The sequence below is a fragment of the Salminus brasiliensis genome, chromosome 11, assembly GCF_030463535.1.
Source record: "Salminus brasiliensis chromosome 11, fSalBra1.hap2, whole genome shotgun sequence".
NCBI classification, from domain to species: domain Eukaryota; kingdom Metazoa; phylum Chordata; class Actinopteri; order Characiformes; family Bryconidae; genus Salminus; species Salminus brasiliensis.
In genome coordinates this window covers 13,375,308-13,396,830 of record NC_132888.1, presented here as the reverse complement: position 1 = coordinate 13,396,830, position 21,523 = coordinate 13,375,308, and the positions used below count along the sequence as shown (strand labels likewise).

The window sequence follows — 21,523 nt, the reverse complement described above, 5'->3', positions numbered from 1 at the left end:
GCAAATGTACTTGTTTTATTTACTATGCAAAATAAATCTGTAAAGATGAATATATAGGTTCCCTCTACAGTCAGGGAGTCTAATTGTGCTTTGAGCCTCAACTAAAGCAAATGCTTTTCTGGACAGTCTGAAAGCTACAGAACCTCTGCTGAAAGTAAAAGCAGCATGTGCACTGAGGCCGTATAGTACAACTTCCAGACTTTACACACATTTGACTAGGGTTATGCAGTGTTACACAGTTCTTGCAAGCCTTATTCTGCTCACTTCTTCAAAATTACATACTGCAATTAGCAGCATGCCAAGCCCAGAGTAGCGATGGCAGTGACACTATTCTCCCTATTAGAGTCAGTGGAGCATCACAGTGATATTGAAGTTGTTATTTTAAGATATACATAATACATAGTGTTGCTTTAAACACAGAAATTCTGAGAAATCAGTGAATTTACTCTTTCAATTCAGTACCTACTTTAAAGCAGAAGTCAATTGTTAATGTCATGCAAAACCTTGTATCTCCAGAACCTTAACTTTCAATGGGCAATGTAGAAATATTTTCCTTCACATCATTTTGGAGCATATCTATTGCCTTAACTGCCGGATTCAAATGATGTAAAAACAATGTTTTTGTGCAACAGAGATGAACTATACCAGTATAAATCTAAGTATTAATGTGTTAATTAATGTGCATTTGATTGACAATTAAAACATTTTTTTTATTATGTTTGCAGAGAGCATGGCAACATCACTCTGGATTAATGAAGACTTGGTAAAATCTTATTTCACTTCACAAGACAGTCTCTGAAAGTGTTGGTTTTGCACTGCCGTTTATTTCTGTCAACATTTCGAGTATATAATATCATGGAATAACAAATTGTGTTTTTGTATCCCAAAAGTACCACATTTGACCATTTTACTGGCTTTACTTGGCATATTGCTTCACAAAATCCAGACACATGGCATAAATTAATGTTAGTAGAGCCACAAACCGTCATCTTTACAGGTTTTCTTCCTGTGAACACATAATAAATTAATAAATTAATTCACAAGCGCTCAGAAATAGAAATGTTTTACAGTAGTAGAAAGAAGACAAAATGTACATTACTCAAAAGTGGAGTCTTTTTCTATCAGTTTCTCAAACAACAGGTCTTTCAACACACTACAGCATACACTCTACCACAACACAGATATTCAATTCACTTACAAATACTCTCCTAGCACAGCACATCACGTTTCATATTCATCATAGACAAAGGCATGGAAATAACCCCTATTTCAGTCATTTAGCCGTTCAGCAGAATCACAGTTCAACCAGGGCAATGCCAGTGCAATGTTGCCACAGATCATCCCCAAAAGTTCCAAAAATAAGCGTTCCGTAAATCCACACTGACAACTGCTTCTGATCCATATATAGACGTAAGCTTAGGGAGGACCTGCATCACAGGGCGACTGTGGATCAGACACCACCTCCCTCATCTCCTTCACATGAAGTGGTCAATAATCCAAAGCCAACAAATAATAAATAGAACATGGCTATGAATATTGTGAGCATGTAATGGCATCTTTCAAAGGCATAAATAACGTCTTAAGACAGAAACGGTTCTCAAAAGAATACAAATGCATATTTCGGAGGTCCCAGCCTACCATTAAAAAAATCAACCTGACTGAAATGACAGTATTTTCTGTACTGTAATGACAGTATTTTCCTGACTGAAAAAAAAACTGGAATTGACACTCATCGTGCGTCATATGTGATTGTAGCAATCCATATCCTTCTTGCTCCAGCCTGAGCTCACGCAGAGGGTTTTACAACAGCAGTTTTAATATAGGCACTACTGTATGATTAGAGCTTTTAAGCAGAATGTCTTTAAAGAGAATGCAAATGCATGCTAATACAGAAATTACATATAATTGGCACGGCTCTCTGTATTCTCTTGGATTAAAAAAAGACATTCAATTGTCCACAAAGTTCTGACAAGTGACTCAGACTCAAAATGTTCTCTAAATATACAGAAGTTGAACTATAATTTAAGGGATTCTCAATCTTCAGCCTCTAAAGGCATTCAAAAACACAAAGCAACCAGAACCAACCTGCCTGATTCTTCTGATTTTGGACATTTTATTAGCAGAGCTACCACGAATTGAAGCCACACACAGTCTTGACCTCTCAATCTTCTGGTTAGACATAAAGCATTAGAGTTTACATAGAGCTGCACCAAAAGTGATTGATTGGAATGAGAAGTAGGTCAGTATGGCTTTACTTTCGGTCCAGTACAGTTACAGTGACAGAGAAACATTTGCATTTGAACTTGTGACTTCCAATGAAAATAAATATTGTGTGTAATATTTTACAAAAGAAAAAAATATGCTTGTCTTGTCAATTTAGTCCTCTTCTGTCCTTTCTTTGCACACAATGACAAAGGATTACCAGTATGGCCTAGCATCCAGGTTAATAGATGGCCCATTTAGGTGGAAGGAAATAGGCATTATCAGGGCACCACATGCTTAAGAACCATTTTAATATTAGCTGGGTCTTTTCTATATTGTAATCCAAGATCATTTTGTCCATAAGCAAACCTTTTGGCAAGGACAAGAAACATTTAAATTTATTGCTGAACCTATAGAGAGGGAATGCTTCAGCTCTAATGTCTTTATAGTCTTCCCCAACAAACATGCACAGCTAAGCTAAAACTGCATGGGTATCTGCATGGAGAGGAACCTTTCAACGCGCAAGCTCAGCTGAAACGCTCGACTATAGTTAAATGAATCGAAAAGGCTTGTTCTTCATCCTAAACACAAATGGTTTTGAGTCTCCTGTTTGGTGAACCGATGCTAATCTTATTCAGCATTCTTTCCCCTCACAATCGATACAAGTCAGACTGCAACTCAGTGTGACTGGCAAGTTGTCATTGTGAACTCACTCAAGTCTGAAAAGAACACGGGCCTTTAAATTTGCTGCAACGCCCATTTGTCAATATTAACGACACCGCACTGAAGATGACTTTCCACGAGTCGATGATCTTAGAGACACGTCCGAAATCAGAGAAACTCTGAAATCAAGCTGTTCTCACGCAAGTGCGCTAATTAAGATTCATCCTTTTGTGTTTTTTTGCTTTCAAAAAGAGGCAATCAGCTCACAGAGAGATTCTGCACTAATGAAATCACATTAACACATTTAATGCTGAGATGCCAGTTACCAGGCAAGGCAAGTCTATGATGATTAATGGCTGTTTTATTCTCTTCAGAAGACCAAGTGTTTGTTATGGCTTTGGGTTCCATCTTGCAACGCTGTTCCATAGAAACGTTCTGCTGTTTCCTCTGTCCTTCAGTTTTGAATCAGTCGGCCCCTGAATATCATGGCACACCGGTCTAATGGGAAAGGAGGTGATGAGGCCCACATGCAGTGCGTGTCGTCTCGCTGCCAGCATTAGCACGTTAGCATGCCATCGTTCTGTCAGGACTTGATGCCCTTGGTTGGCTCGCTGGACTGCCGCACGTCCGTCCACTCCTGCATGGTGTTCTGAAGGGCCTGGGTCTTCTCCTTGTCTACCTGGACGTAGTCCACCTTCTCATCCGATGTAGCTGAAGAGGTGGAGGGCTGTGGGAATATTGAGGAGAGATTAACAGTGATCATCATCATCGGGGCACAAGCAATAACAACAAACTGCCATTTCAGCTTGTGTGCCACCTTTGACTGGAAGAATTCATTAGAGCTACCTTTCTGTGTGGACCAGGGGAGCCAGACTGGAAATCCAGAGCCAAATAGTCGACATTCCCACATTTCCTAGGAGCTGGGCTGCTGGTACCACTCACTGCCGGCGAGGTAGATGCTGGGTTTTGCTAAAGATAGGCACAAGCAAAATCTCTTTTAAACAAATGACAACAATTTTACCTGACAATACATTTTTATTCAGTTTTAAACATGAACGTTTATTAATACTGGTCGTACCACTTACATTATATGGACAAACGTATTGGGACACCTGCTCATTGACTGTTTCTTCCGAAATCAAGGGTATTTAAAAAGAGTTTATCTTGCTTTTGTTGGAGTAACTTTCTCTACTTTGGATTTTGGAGTGCTGCTGTATAGATTTGATTGCATTCAGTGCCAAGAGCATTAGTGAGGTCAGGATGTTGGATAATAACCACTTAACCTTATCCCCAATTCCCCAACCCCAAAAGTATTAGATAAAGCACCATCATTCCAGAGAGCACAGTTCCACTGCTCCACAGCTCAAGGCTGGAGCTTTAAACCCTTCTAGCCCAGGCCTGGTGTTAGGCATGGTGCCAACAGGTTCATATTTATCTGCTCCAGAGAGTCTATCGGCAATACTTCTCTACAGGGACTAGACAAGCTGTACATGTGCATTTGCACATCAGTGTCAAATTCATTAAGAATTCATTAGAGGGGGGTCCACAAACATTTGGAAATATAGTGTATACATTTAATTTAAAAAAGATTTTTAAATTTTGATTTGATTAAGATGCCATCAAAACCACTGTGTTTGGACAAGCAAGTTTCTAGTATTCGATTATTTGCATTACAGGGTTACATAACCACATTCACAACAACATTTACATTCAGCTTGAGATGAAGCAAAGTTTCAGCAACAAGTAAGATTTAATTTTCATTTAGTAAGTTGGAAATTTTGGGGTTCAGAAAGTTTTTGCTCTATATGTGCACTATTGTAACACAAGGAAACAACTCCCTTACAACTACCCTCACTGAGTTCAGTGAAAAAGTAGGTGAAGTAGGTAATTCAGCCTGTAATTGTCTCACAAAAAGAGGGAAAAAAACATGGGCAATCACAGAATAGTTCCTGTAAAAGAGAGAGAGAGAGTAACCCTAGAACCCCATGTACATTTACTCCTGTCTGTACAGGGCCAAAGCCTGCATTTCTCATCTTCATGAAAAATAAAAACATTATGTCATTCTGCACAGGATGTAGTATAGTTGTGGAAAATCTCTGCTGTTGCAACTGAAAGTAAATGAAAGCAAGTGGAGGTCCAGAGCCACACTGGGAACCTTTTCTTTCTTATTAGCAACATTAGACATTTTTAAATGACAGTATTCCTCACCATTGCCACATAGTTCTCCTCGCTGTCTGCGGAATCAGTGCTGGTGATGCTCTGGGTGGAAATGGGTCGACAGTGTTGCGAGGAAATGGAGTTCATAACAGGCCTGCACAGAAATACCAATATAAATAACCCTCTTCTAAGTGCTGTTTTTATTAACACAACAGAGTACATGGTATTCAGCAGTTCCTACACAGAACCCTTCTACTTATAGGCATGCATACTGAACCACTTCCCCATGAATGGAATACAGGCTCATCTGTAAGAAGTTAAGAAATACTCACTGTACTCATTTACTATCTTTCAAAACCAACAAATCCATACATAAACAGTATGAGAATGCCTAGAAACTCATCATCAACAGAAATACAGTGTTTGAGTATAATAAACTGCGGGTCAAGTTGACACTCACATGGGTCTGGTCCAGGATAAGGTAACAGGACTTTTGAAAGGAAGCTCATCAATGATACCATTGTTCCTCAGGTCCAGAGGTGTTGGCTTTGCTATGAATGAGAAGTAAAGAACAAGTAACATTAGATTAAGGACTGAATATGTAACTTTGAACGTTTAATCGATCCAACTGTATCGTAAAAAAAAACACAGCTAACAGCATCCCGCTGAAGAGCACATAAGTTTATTATTTTAACTAGGCATGTCCCGATCCAGACATTTTTAATGGATCGGCAATCAGCTTTTAAAGGCCCTATCCAGGAAGATATAATTCTATGTTGTTTGACAATAAATAGAAGAAAAATACATAAATCCAATTGACTATGATTAGTGAAAAAAGGCTGTGTGAAACACTGGTACATTTGTATTTCACCACAAAATAGAATATTTGCATCATAAACTGGAAATGTGTTTTATTTACATGACATCTAATGAATGTTTCTGATGAATCTGTCGATAAAAACTTCCAAACAGTTAATTCATCTGACGTTCTATGGAGGATATGGACTACTCTCTTTTTGTATGACTGGGGAGGCTCAGTTGGAACACTGCTACAACTAACCTCATTGTGTGGAGGCTGTTCTTTAAGCTCTTACTGTGACTTTTTTTAACATGCTTTAGTATGATGACACATTACAGCCATAAATGAGATGAAAACAGCATAAGTAAAGAATCCCAAAGCACACATTCAACCATCAAAACCTGTCCCTTCACCTTTTCTGTTGGGTTTAAGGTTGCGGTTGATTGGTGGCGGCGTGACGTCACTCAGGCGGCCCGGTCGGTGGCACAGTGATGCCGTGCTGCCTTTTCTAGCTGGCAGTGTGGCAGAGAATCCTGGGAAATCAAAATGATGTGGGCCAGGACTCATAGGAATGTAGTTGTTTTTGGGACTGTCTGCCAGGGCAGCGTTGAGAGGGGAGGAGGAGGAGCCAGGGTTCATGGGTACATAGTTATCGTCAGAATTGCCACTGTCTGAGCGGGTCAACGGCGCTTTCGCTCTCTGCCAAAAGAGTCATCAGGGGGTTATTGCTACTAGTGCAAAGTGGAGATAATATGGCTGTCACTGTATGTCTGTTTTTAAGTTAATAAATGCTACAGGAAGAAGTAAAGTAACTATGTAGTTAAACAAAATGCTTTACCAGGTAGGAGCTGAAGCCATCGTTAACAGACTCTACTGATTGACCAGAGTTATTGAAATAGATGGGGCGTTGATGAGTGCTGGTCTCGAACGAGGATCCTGAGAGTGGGAGAGAAAAGGAATGAAGATCCTACATCAATTAAAACACTTCTTTCAGATCGAGATACAAATAAAACTTAATCTCAGGTAGAACAAAAAAACATGTTCTGCAAGTCTTTTAATGTGAATGTGACTCCTGGGCTGCAGTATTTGAAGGGCACCCATTCCTGCATAAATTTCCAAAGAGGACTAAAGCTTTTTAAGAGCAGGCAAATGCATGTAACTATTCCATCATACACTCCATTGCTTTCCGATTAGCGTTTCTGGGAATATGGCTGCCAAGCACAGGTGCACGAACAGACTGTGACTGAGCCAGCAGGGTCAAAAGGTCACTTCCTGTTACTCCAGACATGCTGGCCTGGCCTGACTGAGCACAGAGCCACCATGGAGGCCCAGAATGGAGCCTGCTCATCTGTTTTTTGCTTTTTTTTCACTGCTTATCAGGCCGGAACGAGCCACTCTGGGACTGCCTGCATGGTTTGAATTTCATTAGCCTCCCAGCAGATCAGAGCAGGCCATGCCAGATTGCCTCTTTGTTTCAAATCTGATGCAAGCATTCAAGAGAGGAGGGGAAGAACTGAGAGAGAGAGAGTGAAAGAGAGAGAGAGATACAGAGAGAGAGAGAGAGTGAGCTACAAACGCAGGAGAAAAGAGAAAGGAGCAGACCCATGACAAAACCATGCAAGCATTGAAGAAAGTCTGAGATAATACGAAGTAAATAGTTTAATGGAATAGCGGAATGAAGTGGGAAAATCAGAGGTTTTCCATGAATTCTCAGGAAAAAAAAGAAATTGTGTACAGTACCTCTATGAAGCCTGATGTTCTCCACAGCTGGAAGGGTGTTCCTCCTTGGTATGACAGACACATTGGCCACTTCACCGTTCTGACCCCCGAGGGACTGAGGGCTGCCCCAGCGTGTCTCTGAGCTCTGGCTGGGCTTGGGTGGTCTCGGTGGCGGGCCACCGGTCGAGTCTGCGCTGGACGGCGTCAAAGCGTTGTGGTTCCTATCGAACGTGCGGGGGATCTGATAGAATGACCCGGGTGTGGTGGGCAGGTCATAGTTGTCTGGAGCGCGCTGCTCATTGAAGTGCGAGGTGGCCAGGGCATTACAGGGTGTCTTATAGGTGTAGACTTCGTCAGCTTCCAGCTCGGAAGCCCCCTCTGAGCTGTAGCCGCGGGGCAGAACGTAGCAGCCGTCCCGGGGGGATCCTAGCTGTTGGTGCTTGCTGGGTTTGGGCAGACTGTAAGAGCCGTGCAGCTGAGTGCCTGTCCCGTTCAGGCAGTGTGAGATACCGTGAGTGAGGCGCTGAACAGCTGAGTCACTGCCCACCAGCAGGCTACCACGCGAGGCCTGGGAGAAGCTGGCACTCCTGGTGGAGAAAATATACAATGGGTGTAAACATTCACACACAACTGTGTACTGACATCATTAAAAAGAAAATGCCAGGTTTCCTGACATTGAAAAGTCATTTAGCCATTTTCAAATGCTGACTGCACCAGTACAAGGTGTGGTTTGTGTGTAATGCAGTGCATTATTTGGCATTAGGCATGGTGCCAATTGGTTTATGTTTATCTGCTCCAGAGAGTCCTATTCTTGTGACCATACTTCTCTACAGGGACTAGACAAACTGTGTGTGCATTTGCATGTCTGTGTCAACAATGGGTGCAACTTAAAGTAGTTGCATGCATTCATTAGAAGAGGTGTCCACAAACATTTGGACATATAGTGTAATTTCCTGGAGATAATTATTTGAGGAATGCAGAGAAGCGCCCAACCCTAGTTCTAATTAGTTTCAACCCCAGCTTAACAACACACCTGTCCTCAGAGAACTTTAAATAGCTGTAAAAGGTGTGTTGGAACTACAGGCTTGGAACCACATATGCTGCTGCAAATGCTACACTACTTAAATGTACAGTATTATGTACAGTAATATGTACAATTAACTTATAAAGTAATGTTTCTTATTGGCCACAAGGGGCAGTGTTTACCTTTCCAGTTCAATTTAAAGGGATATGGAAAATGTCTTTTCCCCAAATTCTCCTCCATTCTTCCCAACCAGAGCAAACACACACATAATAATACATTACATTAATAAGATATTAAGATAGATGTGACTGATATTCAGCACCAGTCAGGCAGTCTGGTGGCTGTGACATATGGCTCGGTAGCAGGAAAAGGAGTTGAAGCCTGCATCCATGCTGAAGAGTGGGTGCAAGAAGTTTCCCACAGTAAAATGGGCAGTGCCTGCACCCATGGGACCTGACTGGGTCAGTTTGCTTACACTCCTCTGTATTACTTCAACTAACAAGTTATACTCTCAGGATCGTATAGTTTATTTTTGTCTCTGAGTCAGTGTGTTGCAGAAGCCAAAGTCGACTAGCATGAAACAGAACAAAACGATTCTGTAGAGGTCTGTAATAGCGTTCATACATTCTTGGCCAAGTTCTTTTTTTATTAAGCATACTCCACGTCAACAGTAGCACCACTGAGAGGTCAAGTAAAAAAACATTGATTACCATTCCTCTACTGTGGTATATATTAGGCAGCAAGTGAACAATCAGTTCTTGAAGGTGACAAGCATAAGAAGCCACTTTGACAAGGCCCAAATTGTGATGGCTAGACAAAGTCAGGCAGGTCTTGTGGGTTTTTCCTGGTATGCAGTGGTTAGAATCTACCAAAAGTGGTCTAAGAAAGGACAACAGGTGAACCAGTGACAAGGTCATGGGCATCCAAGTTTCACTGATGTGATCCATGGAAGCCACAACTCACAACTTACTGGACTTAAAGGTGCTACAAAGCCCAGAATGGACCAGCCCCTCCGTACTTGATGGCAATGGTCAAAAGCCAATCCACGCCAAGAGCCCAAGTACGTCTCGGCACGACCCGCCATCCCTCAAAATCTACGGAAGACAAGCGTCCAGGCTTTTTCTGTCCTGGCACCAAAGTGGTGGAACGAACTTTCCCTGGGTGTCCAGCGGAAGAGTCGCTCGCTGTCTTCAAACGCAGACTGATGACCCTCCTCTTCTGAGAATACTTGGGCGAATAGCAGAGTGGTCACCTTATTGACTTGTGTTTAGTAGTGTCTAAAAGGTATCTTTTTGAAATTTTTGCCTATCCAAACTATTATAAACTACTGTTATTTTCGGGTTAATAGCAAAGCACTTTTGTAAGTCGCTCTGGATAAGAGTGTCTGCTAAATGCCTTAAATGTAAATGTAATGTAATCCCTAAAGGCCTGTACGTAGGCCCACACTTCAGTTGCTCATCCTCAAACAATATATATTTACTATATACAATATTTAGTTACATATTTACTAATTAATTTATAGCAGTTTTATATTAGGTAGTGAATGAATTATAGTTGTTACCAGATAATTCACAGTTACTCAGAATACTCAGAATTTCAGAATAAGTTCTCATAGTTTCCAAAACAATAGCAGTTACTGAATAATTTAGATGGGAAACTGAAAATTTTATAGCAGACACTGAATGATTTGTAGTAGATACAGAATACTTTATAGTAGTTAGTAAATAATTTAGAGTATATATTAAATTATTTAGAGTAGATACTGATTGATTTACTGTAGATATTAAATAAAATATATTATACTAAATAATTTCTAGTAATGAACAATTAGCAGTTACAGTATATTTAAATAATAGTTCTTAATAATGTCTATTAGTTATAAATAATGAGCAATTACTGAGTAATAATCTGTAGTTGTTATTAAATCATTTATAGTACTGAATATTTTATTTTATTTATATATTAGTCTTCAAGGCGTAGTAATACAAACATATATTTTTAAGGGATAAAGAGAGCCTGGAAAGTGGTCATAAAACCTCATAAATGTTCAAATTGGATGTCTGAGGGAAAAACACCATAACATACAAAAAAAAGGTAGGATACTGGCCCTTTAATAGAGTTTGGAGAAGAGAATGTGAGACAAAAGGATGAATGAGATTAAATACGGATGGGTGCTGCGCACATCCTGTATGTGGATCCCTTTGCAAACATCACTTTACATCATGCTCATGCCAGGGTGTTCGTGAAGCTTTCTTAGGAGTTTGTTTAAGCAAAACATATTCAACCTGAAAACATTATCTATGGACGTAATCTGAAGTTATTATCTGTACACTGCACTAAGTATGACCTAATGTCTGCTCAGTGCAGCAGTGGAATGTCTCCACGCTGGCATTTTGACTACTATAAGCCAATAGTGCAATTTTTTTTTACACATCTTACGATCATTTTTCACGAAAAAGCTTCTCTAAGTAAGATCAATGTCTTTTATATGCTGCCTTTAGTTTGCTGTGCTCACACAAAAGTGTCTGCCCTAAACTCTGCTTCTTCAGCAAATCCTTCACAGGGTAATGATGAATCGATATGTCAAACAATATTCATTATGCACCCCTGATCCATGCGCTGCCCTCTGAAGATCATTTATCAATCCATGATAAATCTCCAGCCTCATTTTGACTTGATGGATGAGGCGTCAGTAAGCAATGTGGATGAAAACGTTGGAAGAGGAGTTGGTGACAGAAATATCTAGGCCTGCATAAGCCGAGATGTCCAAAAGGCTTTGTAAGACCTGACCCAGTGCAGTGAGAGTACACTGCTGTAGTCAAACCTGCTGCTGATTCTAGGAGAACCCCATGAAACTGTCAGCTTCAGTTCATTTTTGTCTGCTCCCTTAGATAGAAAAGCTTAAAAATCATGTTTTACATAGAAAACAACCAGAACCAGGGTACTGAGAGAGAGGGAGAGAGTGAGTACACCGCTGTGTGTGTTGAGTGTAGGCCACTATCTGTTACGAACAGTCAACTCTTCTTTGCTAGCTTCTTCTACTGAGATCAAAGGGTCACCTTTCACCTGCACACAACTCAGTTCCTTTCTTACATGGTTGTGGTTTTGTCCTATAAGGTTATGATTCTAGACCCTGAAGGGGTGAAGGGGCTAAAATGTGTGTTAAGTTTCCAGCAGCAGGTGGGGCTGGTTTCATATAAGCTATGCAAAGATGTTCAATGGCTACAATCTTAAAAATAAAGGCCTTTAAAGGTTTCTTGGATGCTATAGAAGAAACTTTGGGTGTGAACAAGGTTGGGCGTTCATGAGTAATAAAGATGGTGTAACCAGTATGTTGGCAGGCCTGACACGGATCCTGTTTGAGAGCATGTTGCACCCCTGTGGGCACACGATGTGCTGACTCAATCAGACTTTAGACTTTAGAGTTTAAATTTCACAAACTCAGTTATGCATGAAACAGTCCATGTACTAAATAAAGATAAAACTCTCTGATTATAATGCAGATTTATGGTAAAAAGGTGTGGATTGGACATTATTAATTCATCAATTCATTTATTTATTTATTAAAGGTCCAGCTGGAAAACAAAACCTTTGTTTGAAACCTTGTCTAACTTTAATTTAATTTAAATTAAATGTTTAAATTCATGTTTTTTTTCACTTAAAATAAAGAGCTTAATAACTTCGGTTTTCACGCTCCTGTATGTGTCAGTCACTCATTAAAAGGCACAGATCTGATTTGCTTTGCAGTGTCACTTGTTATTTGTATAACGCATGTAAATGGTTTTGTGAGTTTTCTGGGCCACTAAACCTGTAGTGTAAAGGCTAGAAGAAACACAGTCTAAAATAAAGGTCCAAATTTAGGTTTGCTTATTAGTGACCTCTAACCTCTGAGATATATATTATTCTGTATCTGCTAAATATTCTATGTGTGCTCATAATTTAGAATAATATGAAATAACTTCTCTATTGAAAGGGTTTCTGCACTCTCCAACCTATTCCACTTCCTTCTTTTGAAAAACAATGCTTTTCAAGAAGAAGATGTAGGAAGATAAGGTAGAGGCAAATGCCTAAGTGCATGAATGCTCTTTCAGTATCCTGAAGAAACACATTTTGATGTTTAATAGCCTTGTTCACATCTTCACTGTTTACACAAAACAAAAGGAAAAGCTCTTATGGTTCATTACAGGCTAGTACAGTTGTGTTGAAGCACCTAAGTGGAATTGTCTTTAGGGAAATTACACCATAAAGCTGACGTAAACATAATGACTTTAGAAATGAATGGGTAGGCAAGGCCTATACCAGCATTACTGTGTGTGGCCTACAGCATCTGAAGGGGGGTGTTTGAAGACTACAGGAAGCCCACCATGGGTGCCTCCAGGGGTTACGACCCTTACCGCGCGCTCTCGCTTTTCCGGCTCATGCATTGGTGTAGAAGGAGGTAGTCCTGGGGGGCGCTGTTGGACAGGGGGCCGTGGGAGTGGCGTACAGGCATGTCAAAGGTGAACAGCATTGGCTGGCTGGAGTGGGAGGGCGCAGAAGATTTGCGTTCACCAATCAGAGGAGCCAGAGAGCCTCCAAGGTCCCCAGCTATGGAGCGCAGCATGTGGGTAGTGGCCGGCCTCTCGTCTGCAGCGTTGGGAAATAGGAAAAAAGAAAAGATGGAAGACTTTGAGAGACAGACAGCAAACAAACAACGTCATCTACAGTAGCACACACAACTTTCATTTTCAATATGAGGGAGTCCCCGGACTTGATCGGCGAGTGGATATAAAACCAAAGCCATCACAAATCACAGGTAGCAGGAAGCAGGACGTCCTGAATACTATAGAAAGCAGTTCACTTCAGTGGCCTCACAATTTTAGATTTATTGACCTTAAGTGATACAGCCCCCTTTTTGCATGTCTGCGTAAACAAAGCCGGAGAACAGCGGCAACTTGTCTTTTCCCGCCGTGATCAATGAAGTCAAAGGACAGGGAAAATTCAATTGAGCACTTTAAGCCGTAACATCCATGTCGGCGGCTCGTATTCAATAGCTTTCAGTGTGTGCTCAAACTCAATCACTGGAGATGACCCATCCGTCTTTGAGGTTGGGAGGGGGATAACAAAAGAGGGAATCTTTAGAGCTCTTTGTCTTCAGCCAAAGGTCATTTTTTACAGCACTCTCTCACTGCAGCTTCAACAACGAGCGTAGAAATCGCAGAGCTACAGCATCGAGCCGCCTAACTCCGATCTGTCTTAACACAGAGCTGTGTGAACATCATGGCCTTTGCTTTTGGGTTGTTTCTCCGTGACATCTCCGATTCCTGCAGCATGGGTCTGCCGAGTGGATGCAAATCTCAGGCCACGGAACTCAAAATAGACTGGGCAGGGAGCCAAACACCAGGAAGTGCATATGACCCCTTTTTCCCACCACCCATCATCCTCCTCATGCTCAACAAGCTTGGCAGAAAGAGATAGAGAGAGACCGAGAGTGAGAGAGAGAGAGTGAGCGGGAGAGTGGGCGGAGAGTAGTAGGGTTACTATGCTACTCCACAGGACCTACACTGCTGCATTTTGTGTTCAGTAGGCTGCAGTGGGAGGCAGAGTTAGACTCTCCATATATGCAGAGTGGTTTAACAAAGCTACCTATTAAAGATGGGCAATGTAACAAGGAATCATAAACAAGAGCTGAATACAATAACATGACACATTTAAAATGGAATCAGACAGCACTAATATAATTACATTACATTACAAATATATCTCACAAAATGTTATGTTAAAAAATACAGAAAATATATTATAAAAAAATATTAAATTACAGCAACCTATGCCAGAGCTACACTACTAACGATCTTGTAAAACATTAGATCTGAATAGGTTTTTGAATCGATCTTTTTGTCCTAAAATACACCCAAATGTTTGTGGACACCCATTCTAATAAATGCAATCAGCTACATGACATGACATGACATGACAACATAAGTTGCACCTATTTCTGACAAGAGGAAAGACTAGTTTTAGTCAATGTGACAAAGTGAGCAGACAAGAAATAAAACTAGTATAAAAATATTACTTATGTAGGATATAGAATGTACCTATAAATAAAGTAAATAAAGTAATGCTATCATTTCTTTTCAGCATACACTGCACTTTTACACTGTAACTTATTTATTTATTTATTTTGATCATTTCAAAACAAACCCTGTATCTGTGGCTACAGATGACTTCAGCTACTTGCAGGGACTTTCCTTCCTATTTCTGCTGCTTTTTTTTCTGCATCTCAAACATGATGTCATATTTACAATGATCATCAAACTGTTACCAGACCTGTAGTGGAAGTTCTTGGGTGTTGTATCCCCTCGATACTTGGCATAAATGGTGATTTCAGATCGCTTATGTAATGTTCCTTGTGGAAAACTGTTCAAACAGGTCTGTGCTAACCGGTGTGGAACAGCAGAGGCATACCTTTCAAATGATTTGTGAATTGTTTGATTTTCACACTTCTCTGAAAATCCATTGCATTTTTGTTTATTTGTTTGTTTGATTTTGGCCTAAAAATTGGGTGCATCCCTAATGATGAGATAAAGTGATGACTGCTATGTTTGAGTGATGGGTATTACAATCACTCAGAACAGGGAGTAAAGGGAGGCGGGGGTGTATGAGGTCATATACATCGCCTCAGGCTTAGAGAGAGACAGAGAGAGAGAGAGAGAGAGAGAGAGACAAAGAGATGTTCCTCACTTTTCCTGTCCACTTGGACAACAGTAACTGCCCAGGCCACAGTGTCAAGGGGTTCAGTACTGGCCTTCAATTAGTCCATTGTTCTGAGGATACACTACCTCTCCTAAGGCTAGTTAAGCAAGCACTCTTGCAGCAGGCTCTGAGCACTGTACGAATGCTCTCAGCCATGCCTGTGAGCTCCAGGCTCACTAACAGGCATACATGTATTGATTTACTGAGCAGGAGCAGGCTCCTCCCCCACCCAGGAGAGAAGATACACTAGTAGAGCTGAACACAAGTAAGATTTCACATTTGTTACAGAGCCTGCTGGCACTGGGCTACATGGAGGTGTAAATATCCCTCAAAGCTTTGCAGTGGCTCTGTATGTGAACAATTTCACCACTGTTCTGTACTGCGTAGGGCTGACTGTCACGATTCAAAATAGGAGAATGCATGACATGGCAGCGATGAGGCGACCCAGCCCAGGGAGCAGCCCTGATGGCTCATCATTGACACTAATTGGATGTGTGATCAATAGGCCTACTACAGTAAAGTGATTTGTACAGAGCAGAGAAACCAACGGTTATTAAAAAAAGCAAGCACTTGACAATCCAAATAAATGACTGATTCGACCAGAGATTAATGGAAATTTCCATTAAATGTCTCCTGGACTGTGCATAGATCTTAGATGTCTAGCTAAGAATAGCTGGACCAAACATGCTAACATGGATGCTAAACAGCGAATGGAAGCTATTAGTCACTAATTAGCATGAGGTCATGTGCATTATGGTAACTGGGGGCTATTAGTTTTCATTTATTGTTAGAAAAATCAGCTTTGTTTGATGGAACAATTCCATTAACAGCCCTAATAAGAAATAAAGCATAGACAAATGACATAAAAGATCTGCTGCTGTGTTACGGTTCTGCTCTGAGTTCTTCAATGATCCAGTGCTACCACACTCCATTGCTATACATACACATACTTAATCAGCAGGGACTTTAACATTAACATTGAGCATATGTCCAGCACCTACTCACACTCATACTTTATAACCTGTTCCTACATTAGCTCTAGCCTTTTATTATCTCTCTTGCCACTGTCGCTACCACTCCATTGTGGTGCTTGCTCCTAAGAGGTGTGGACCTGGATCTCTGTAAAGCGCTTTGTGACAACATTTATTGTGAAAGGCGCTATATAAATAAACAATGAATTGAATTGAATTGAATCTCAACAACCAATCCTCCTCCATAGGCATGTTTTGGTGAGTTACCATAGGAATACCTAAGCATTACATACAGGAAAGTAGGCCTAATGCAATTGTTATTGTTGGAAGAAACCCTTTAGTTCATCTCCCATACCATGAGGTAAAATACTTAAATAGCTGGGACTTGCCAGCACTGTAACACATGCAGGTGTGAGGTCAAAGAGCATATCAGTCCATGCTGTAATGTTCCTATTACAGCCAATGATGCATTACCTACTGTCTCACTGGCAAAGCTGCTATCATCTAATAAAATTAGACTGTTGGGTCTCAGGAGTCCAAAATTAGTAGGCCCGGTGTGGAGAAAGGGATAAGGAGGTCTTTTATCAAGACCTCATTTCCTCCCTACATTTAGAAAGTCATCCAAGGACAGAGTATAATGTGATTCATACCACAATAGGAATATGGAATGACCAAATGGTTTAATCAGATTAATGTGTATAAAAGAAAAGGAAGAAGAAAAAAGAACTAGTAGTCTATAGGTACCATGCAATTCCTCTGAATAGTCCTCTGAACACTGCTTAATATCAGGTGCTAACAGTCATTCTGCTAATGTTTATTAACAGCACATTTCTGTGGGAAAATCCCTCTCATTTCAGAACAACTGACATCAGAACACCTTGTAAAGAACCTGCTGTTGCTCTTCCTGTGGCAAGTTTTCATAGCTGGCTAGTTTAAAGTAATTTCCTTAACAGTTTCAGGAAAACAAAGAAGAGGTAGTGCTTATGGAAAAGTGCCTTCAGGCTCAGAGAAATTGACTTGCCTCTCTCACTCGCTCTCTCTCTCTCTTATAGCAGACTCCAGCCCAGTCAGACAGGACAAAATGCTTTTGTCTCCTGGGTCCCTACACTCCCACAGCTAACACCCGCACAAAGATAATGGTGTATCCCAAATGGCATGCCAGAAGGCATTTGCGTTCCTGCAGTTGGGAGACTCCATTTGCCTTAATGAGACTGACGTCAGTAGATAATGACATCTCTGGCCATTCCAGGGCTACTCTAGGGGCTAGTCAGAGGACAACAGTGGTGGTGTTATTACCAAATCTGTTGTTGTGTATTCCTGGGTGTTCTTGGGTCTGCTTTCTTTATTATAATGATAAAAAAACACCTCCTTAACAAAACTCATATGGGGAAGCAGGTGGTGTGTGTGATGCATAGCTCAGGGGTTAGTGTGGTACCCTGCGATGGACTGGTATGGATGGATGAAAGTTATCCATGAAAACAAATTTACTGCGCACTTAGTAATTTAACCCTTTCTCAAATATATAAATATGTAACTATGACGTAACATTCTGATTTAATTCAACAAAATAATCAAATCCTTCCACTGATTAGTCTTTCCACAACATACAGTGCATCCTTACAAGGCATATTCCACCATAAATGGGCCAGATGTTACAGAATGCTACTGAACTGCAGCAGCACATGTGCTAAAAAAACTCAAACCATGGCAGGCAGTCAGAAACCATAAAACTTGGCCCGAGCAAACCATTACGGGTAGCCAGAACTTACTAACAAAAGGGTTAAAAGATAGTAGCCTTATTGCTTTTTATTTTTAGTTATTTTGGTGAACTCTGGAACAGAGTAGAACATCAGCCTGACTCATCAGGGCCCAGTTTCCCCAAACACCTCTGAGCAGTATGATAATCTTAACTTGTAGAGAGAGAGAGTATTCAGTGTGATGCTGGCTTGACCATATAACAATCATCTTTGTGCTAAGATGCTTTCAGGAAACCCAGCCCAGCACAGATTTGTCTACGCTGAATTAAAAAGCCTCTGAGCTGAGATGCTTAAGAACGCTAAGTAATTAGCAGAGTGACACAGCACGATGAGGGCCATGTCCCTGGAGCCGCCCTCTGATCACATTACGCACAACGCCCTTCTCCATAGCCTACATCATGTGAGCACTCCCTGCGACCACACAGCAACATCAATTAGCCTCAGCAGCTTGGACTGATCAATCTGCGAGAAAGCCCTGCTTTGTCAGGACCAATGAATCACCCTGTTTTGGTTGATTTCAATCGTTCGGAAGGGAAAGGAAGGGAAGGTTAGCACTGCTCCTGTTAGTCTACATCCAGGATCCCAACGATGTTGCAAAAAGCAGGCAGTGCTGCAAAGCTGTACACAGTTGATCATCAATAATCAGGGAGGAGCAAAGTCAAAGAGAGAAAAAAGGCATGAGGGGGATGAGTTCACTGTGGAGGATCGGCGGATCGCATTTCAGTTTCTCAGTGGAAAAAATGAGAGTAATACCTGGAATAGAGTGCATCTGCTCATTCAGCCAAGGGTGTGGATGAGAAAAATGTATGGTTATTATAGAACAATGGACAGAAAATATAGAATTATTAAGGCCATGGTCCTACAGAGAACAATCAAAGGCGACATAGAATGTTTTTTGGAGAAGGACCATAAAAGAACCAATTTTGCTTCCTTAAAGCACTGGTTCTCACACTGGTCCCACCAGATGGTCCATGTTTTTACTCTATCCCTTTGTGTTGTGAGTTCAGTTGAAGCAAAGCTCTGGACCACTTGGGTGTCCCTAAGGATCAACTGAAGATCACTGCTCTAAAGAACCTTTCTGAGGACAGTTTTTCTGTGAAGATCCTTTTAAATTTGATAAGAACCCTAAACATTTCCTAGCAATTAATGTTTTTTTCCACAAAACCTTAGATCTACAGCACCAAAGAACTATTTAGAAAATAATTTTAAGACTGAACTGATCTGATGACGTGTCGTAATTAGATAAAGTTTGACTGAAAAGTCTTGGGTGCTAACTCCAGTGTGCCATAGGTTGAACTCCAGTTAAGATGAAATGAGGAATTAGTGTATTTAAGGAACAGTTCAAACATACACATGCACATACACAAATGTATTGGGACACCCCTCTTAATCATTGAACCTAAGTGTTTCATTCAGTCCTGTTGCCACAAGTGTACACAATCAGGCCATGCAGTCTGCCTATACAAACAGTAGTGAAAGAATGGGTCGTCCTAAACAGCTCACTGAATTCCAGTGTGTCACTGTATATAAGATGCTACCACCATCAACTGTGATTGGTATTATTAAAAAAGTGGAAGCATTTAGGAACCACAGCAACTCAGGCTTGTGTGGAGTGGAAGACCCTGTAAAGTTATAGAGGGGGCTTGCTGAGTGCTGAGGGGCATAGTGTATAAAAGTGACCAATGCCCTGCTGACTTAATAACTGCAGAGTTCCAGACCTGCTGTTAGAGCTACAAAGGGGGACCAACTCTATATTAATGCCTATGGATTTAGAATGGGTTGTCATAAAAGCTCCTGTAGGTGTAAAGTGTATGTGTCCCAATACTTTTGTCCACAGGCTGTAGCTAACAATAAGCAAATATATGCTTAAGAGAATGAATCCTTTTATGGTATTGATAACCAAAACCATATTATGCACAGATTTTTCTGAGAAAAGCAGGGACTGGAATGATAGTGTGTAATGCTTGACAAGGCTGAACCACAGTTTAACCACAGTCTATCAACTGCTTGACTCAAGAGGGGTGTCTAGATGATCTCATGATTCTAGACCTCATGAGTATAGCCTAATAGCTCATGTTATGAACATCATTAGTATTTTAGAAGCAGAACATTAGAGAGGTGGCACATCTTCAGCAGACCTGCCTGTGTCTACATAGGAGTTAAATAGAACTATGGATCAATGGAACATCTAGCATACAAAGATAGCCATGATAACCAGAAATGGGGAAAACACAGGACTGCCTTTATTCAGCCTGATGATATGTCACCAATAAGCCCAGCTGAGCAATGAAATGGTTTAAAAATGTCTCAGTCTAATCCCTGATCCCAATCTATGCATGTTTTAAAGGATCTGGTATTGGCTATTTGAAGCCAGATCCAGTTCCAATCCTTTGTTTTTACCACTCTAGCTCAGCACCCTCTAGTGTTCTCTAGGTTTAATTAACGGACATTATTCACAGCCTATATGTGAGAGTGTATAAGTATAAGAGTGTTTTTAGAAACTAACAGAGCAGTTTATAGTCTGTAGTGTTTAACTATTTTACAGTGATAAATGAAATAGTAATGTAATTTCTAGTTCTAGTGCTTTGGCTGCAGTATCCCACCATTTCTCCTGATCATGGCTGATTAGAAATGAAACTCTTGTGGACATGATCCGTTTTGAACCAGCAGAGGAACTTTCTTTAGTTTTAGAACAGCACTGATCAGCATGTTCAGAATCGAGAGGAGTAGACTAATGCACTCGCTACAGAAAACCAAATCATAGAGCATTCATCAGACCATAAAACTTTACACTTTACACTAGTAGTCGACAAACCACTGTACACACATATCTAACAGGAAGTGGTTTCACTGCAGCGCATTCAACGAACAGGCAGGTCAGTCAAACTGGATTGTAAGATATTAAACACACTATAAAATGGTCATTTTGACACAGATTTGTAAATGCACACACACACAGCTTGTCCCTGTCCCTGTAGAGAAGCATTGCCAATACAATAGGACTCTCTGAAGCAGATAAATAAACTACTGGCACCATGCCTAATGCCAGGCCTGGGCTAGAGGGGTATAAAGCCCCCCAGGATTGAGCTGTGGAGCCGTGAAACTATGTTTTCTGGAATGGTGGTGCTCAATCCAATACTTCTGGGATGATGTTGCTGAATGCAATTAAAAGTCACTAACTGCAATCAGATCCTCACAGCAATGCTTCAAAATCTAGAAAGCCTTCTTCCCTGGACAGTAGAGACAGTTATTCCAACAAAGCAGGATAAACTCTTTTTAGTACCCTTGATTCCGGAATAAATGACGAATGAGCAGGTGTCTCAATACTTTTGTCCATATAGTGTACATCATTACAGAGTGTCACATTAAGTAACCTGTTTACTAAAAACAGAGAAATTTTACTTCAGTATTAGTTATCAAGGACAACTTACCTAAATTGTGTGGCTGCATTATTATTTAGATTATATATTAGAAACATGGAGATTAGATCTGATCA

At 40.8% G+C, this 21,523-nt stretch overlaps 1 protein-coding gene across 1 annotated transcript in view; it reads right to left on the bottom strand.

Annotated features, from left to right (window-relative positions):
• Positions 1 to 751: 751 nt before the first annotated feature.
• Positions 752 to 21,523, bottom strand: part of gab2 (GRB2-associated binding protein 2) — a 64,923-nt gene continuing 44,151 nt past the window's right edge. Inside the window, exons 3-10 of the mRNA XM_072691824.1 lie at positions 12,959 to 13,190; positions 7,562 to 8,127; positions 6,660 to 6,757; positions 6,235 to 6,520; positions 5,483 to 5,573; positions 5,074 to 5,176; positions 3,712 to 3,834; positions 752 to 3,592 (exon numbers count right to left, since the gene is read on the bottom strand). Of these exons, the coding sequence (XP_072547925.1) occupies positions 3,449 to 3,592; positions 3,712 to 3,834; positions 5,074 to 5,176; positions 5,483 to 5,573; positions 6,235 to 6,520; positions 6,660 to 6,757; positions 7,562 to 8,127; positions 12,959 to 13,190 (1,643 nt within the window). The 3' untranslated portion in view covers positions 752 to 3,448. The remainder of the gene's footprint in view (positions 3,593 to 3,711; positions 3,835 to 5,073; positions 5,177 to 5,482; positions 5,574 to 6,234; positions 6,521 to 6,659; positions 6,758 to 7,561; positions 8,128 to 12,958; positions 13,191 to 21,523) is intronic.